The following is a 2,015-nucleotide window of genomic DNA, read 5'->3' on the forward strand; positions in this document are numbered from 1 at the left end:
GGCCAAGGAGCACGCGGCGCAGCTGACGCAGCTCAACATCCTGCCAGGCACCAGCACGGGCAAGGAGGTGTGCTAAAGGCTGCCCTCCACCCCCGCGCCCCGCGCGCGCCCCGAAAGGTCACCTCACTCAGCACCACTCAAGACCAAATGGAAACAGAGGACCAGCACACTCCCGAGACGGCACTGAGAGAGCGCAGCCTCCTTCGCAGCACTCTGGATGCGGGCATGGCAGCCCTCTGCGCTCTGGGACGTGGCACCTCCTCGGCTGGCTGTCCACCCACCCCTGCCCCTGCTACTGCCAACCTCGCTCCAACTCCAACATCCACTCTCTCTTGTTCTTGCTTTCCTGAAAATATCGGGGAGGTTTTCTCCCCCAGACGCCTGACATTGAAGTAAAAAATTTAAAAAGCCCAACCTCTTTCTCCTGACACCCCACTTAGCCTTTTTTTTTTTTTTTTTTTTTTAAATAGCATTTGGCGCTCGAAGTTGATCTCCCCAATGAGGGCCCCAGCGTGAAGCCAGGGCTCGGGAAGCAAATGCGAGCCTGTAAGATAGCTAACAGTGCACTTAAAGGAAAGGGGCATCTTGTTCTTGTTCTCTTCTTTATCATACACCAACCAAGGTTTTTATATCAAACCAAAGGGAAATACTCTGCTAGAATATGGACTGTTGAAGTCACCAAACTGTGATTATTGATTCTGTACATACCATTGTTATTAAAAAAAAAAAAAAAGAACAGAGCTTTGTATATTTGAAATGTTATAACGCAATTGCACTCAGCGTGGTATGGTAAAAGTTTGTCCTCCTGTAGATTCTTACTGTGTTGTAGATACGGTAGGGTTCCTAGACAAATATTTATGTACTCAAGCCCTTTATTTAACTTATTAACTGTAGAGGCTTCCGAAACCTTCAAGATAAAGGCAATGGTACAGTACTTTTGTGTAATGTGTAATTGTTACCACTTTTCCTTGCTATCTAGTGGAGAAGTGTCACGCTCAAAATAAAAAAAAATATATGTTTAACAAAACGAAGTGTGAATGTTCCATACAGGCGCTGAGGGGACAGTAGAAACCCCCAACCCCACCCCCTCCCGGAAGTCAAGGGTGGGCTCCAGTGTCCAGGCGTCTCTTGGGATTATCTGCACACGCGTTTTCCTGGCAGAGGTCCCTGGTTTGAATCCGATCCTCAAAGGGAACCGGATTTCCTACAAAGGTTAAGGACGCCGCCGCGGTACTTTCCACGCGCACCTCGGCTCTCCCTGGTCGTATCGCAGCGGGAGCTGGGGGCCCCGGGCCACGGAGGTGGGGTGAGTTCCAGGATGAGTGGATGGTGGGCGTTGTTGACGGTGGAGTCAGAAATTTGAAGCAAGCGGGAGTCTTGGCTCGGAAGGCGAAGGGAGCTGTTGGAAAGTGCCACGTAGCGAGGAAGTGAAGTGCGCAGTCCGAGATGACAGGTAATGGCGAGAGCGAGAAGCCCAGGCGCTCCCTTCCGAGGGGGCGGGCTCCAAGGCACGTTCTCAGGGAGGAGGGAGTGTGTGTGTGTGTGTGTGTGAGGGGTGGGGGGAGAGAGAGAGAGAGAGAGAGAGAGAGAGAGAAACATGCGGGAGCAGTAGTGATGGAAAGGCAGCGAGGGGTATCCAAGTGGCAGGTCTTAACTCGACAAATGTCATTACATCACTTATCCAGGCATTGGTAAATGTATACATTTAAAAAAATCTAAACAACTCAGGTTTCGTGAGGAGACCCAAACAGATTTGCAATCCGTAACCACCTCAGCGCACCCCTCCCTCCCCGCGGCGGGGACCGCAGCTTCTCCCTCCCCCAGGCCCTGCCCGCGCCCCTCCGGGTGACCGCTCGGTGGAAGCCCGCCCGCGGGGGCTGGGTCTCGTCGACTCTCCCAGGGTGATGGGAAAGGGAAGAGAAGCTTAATTAGTTTCAATTTGCTGTAATTAGCGCGCCGGACCTTTGGGGAGAGGGGCAGGCGGGAGGGGTGCGGGGGTGCCGCGGCGTGACTAC

The 2,015-nt window shown here is 52.8% G+C and overlaps 1 protein-coding gene across 1 annotated transcript in view; it reads left to right on the forward strand.

Annotated features, from left to right (window-relative positions):
• ARX (aristaless related homeobox) overlaps window positions 1-1,027 on the forward strand; it is a 12,411-nt gene extending 11,384 nt beyond the window's left edge. Inside the window, exon 7 of the mRNA XM_011977700.1 lies at window positions 8-1,027. Coding sequence (XP_011833090.1) covers window positions 8-76 — 69 coding nt within the window. The 3' untranslated portion in view covers window positions 77-1,027. The remainder of the gene's footprint in view (window positions 1-7) is intronic.
• The last annotated feature ends 988 nt before the right edge of the window (window positions 1,028-2,015 follow it).

The sequence above is a fragment of the Mandrillus leucophaeus genome, unplaced genomic scaffold (assembly GCF_000951045.1).
Source record: "Mandrillus leucophaeus isolate KB7577 unplaced genomic scaffold, Mleu.le_1.0 Scaffold1823, whole genome shotgun sequence".
Lineage (NCBI taxonomy): Eukaryota > Metazoa > Chordata > Mammalia > Primates > Cercopithecidae > Mandrillus > Mandrillus leucophaeus.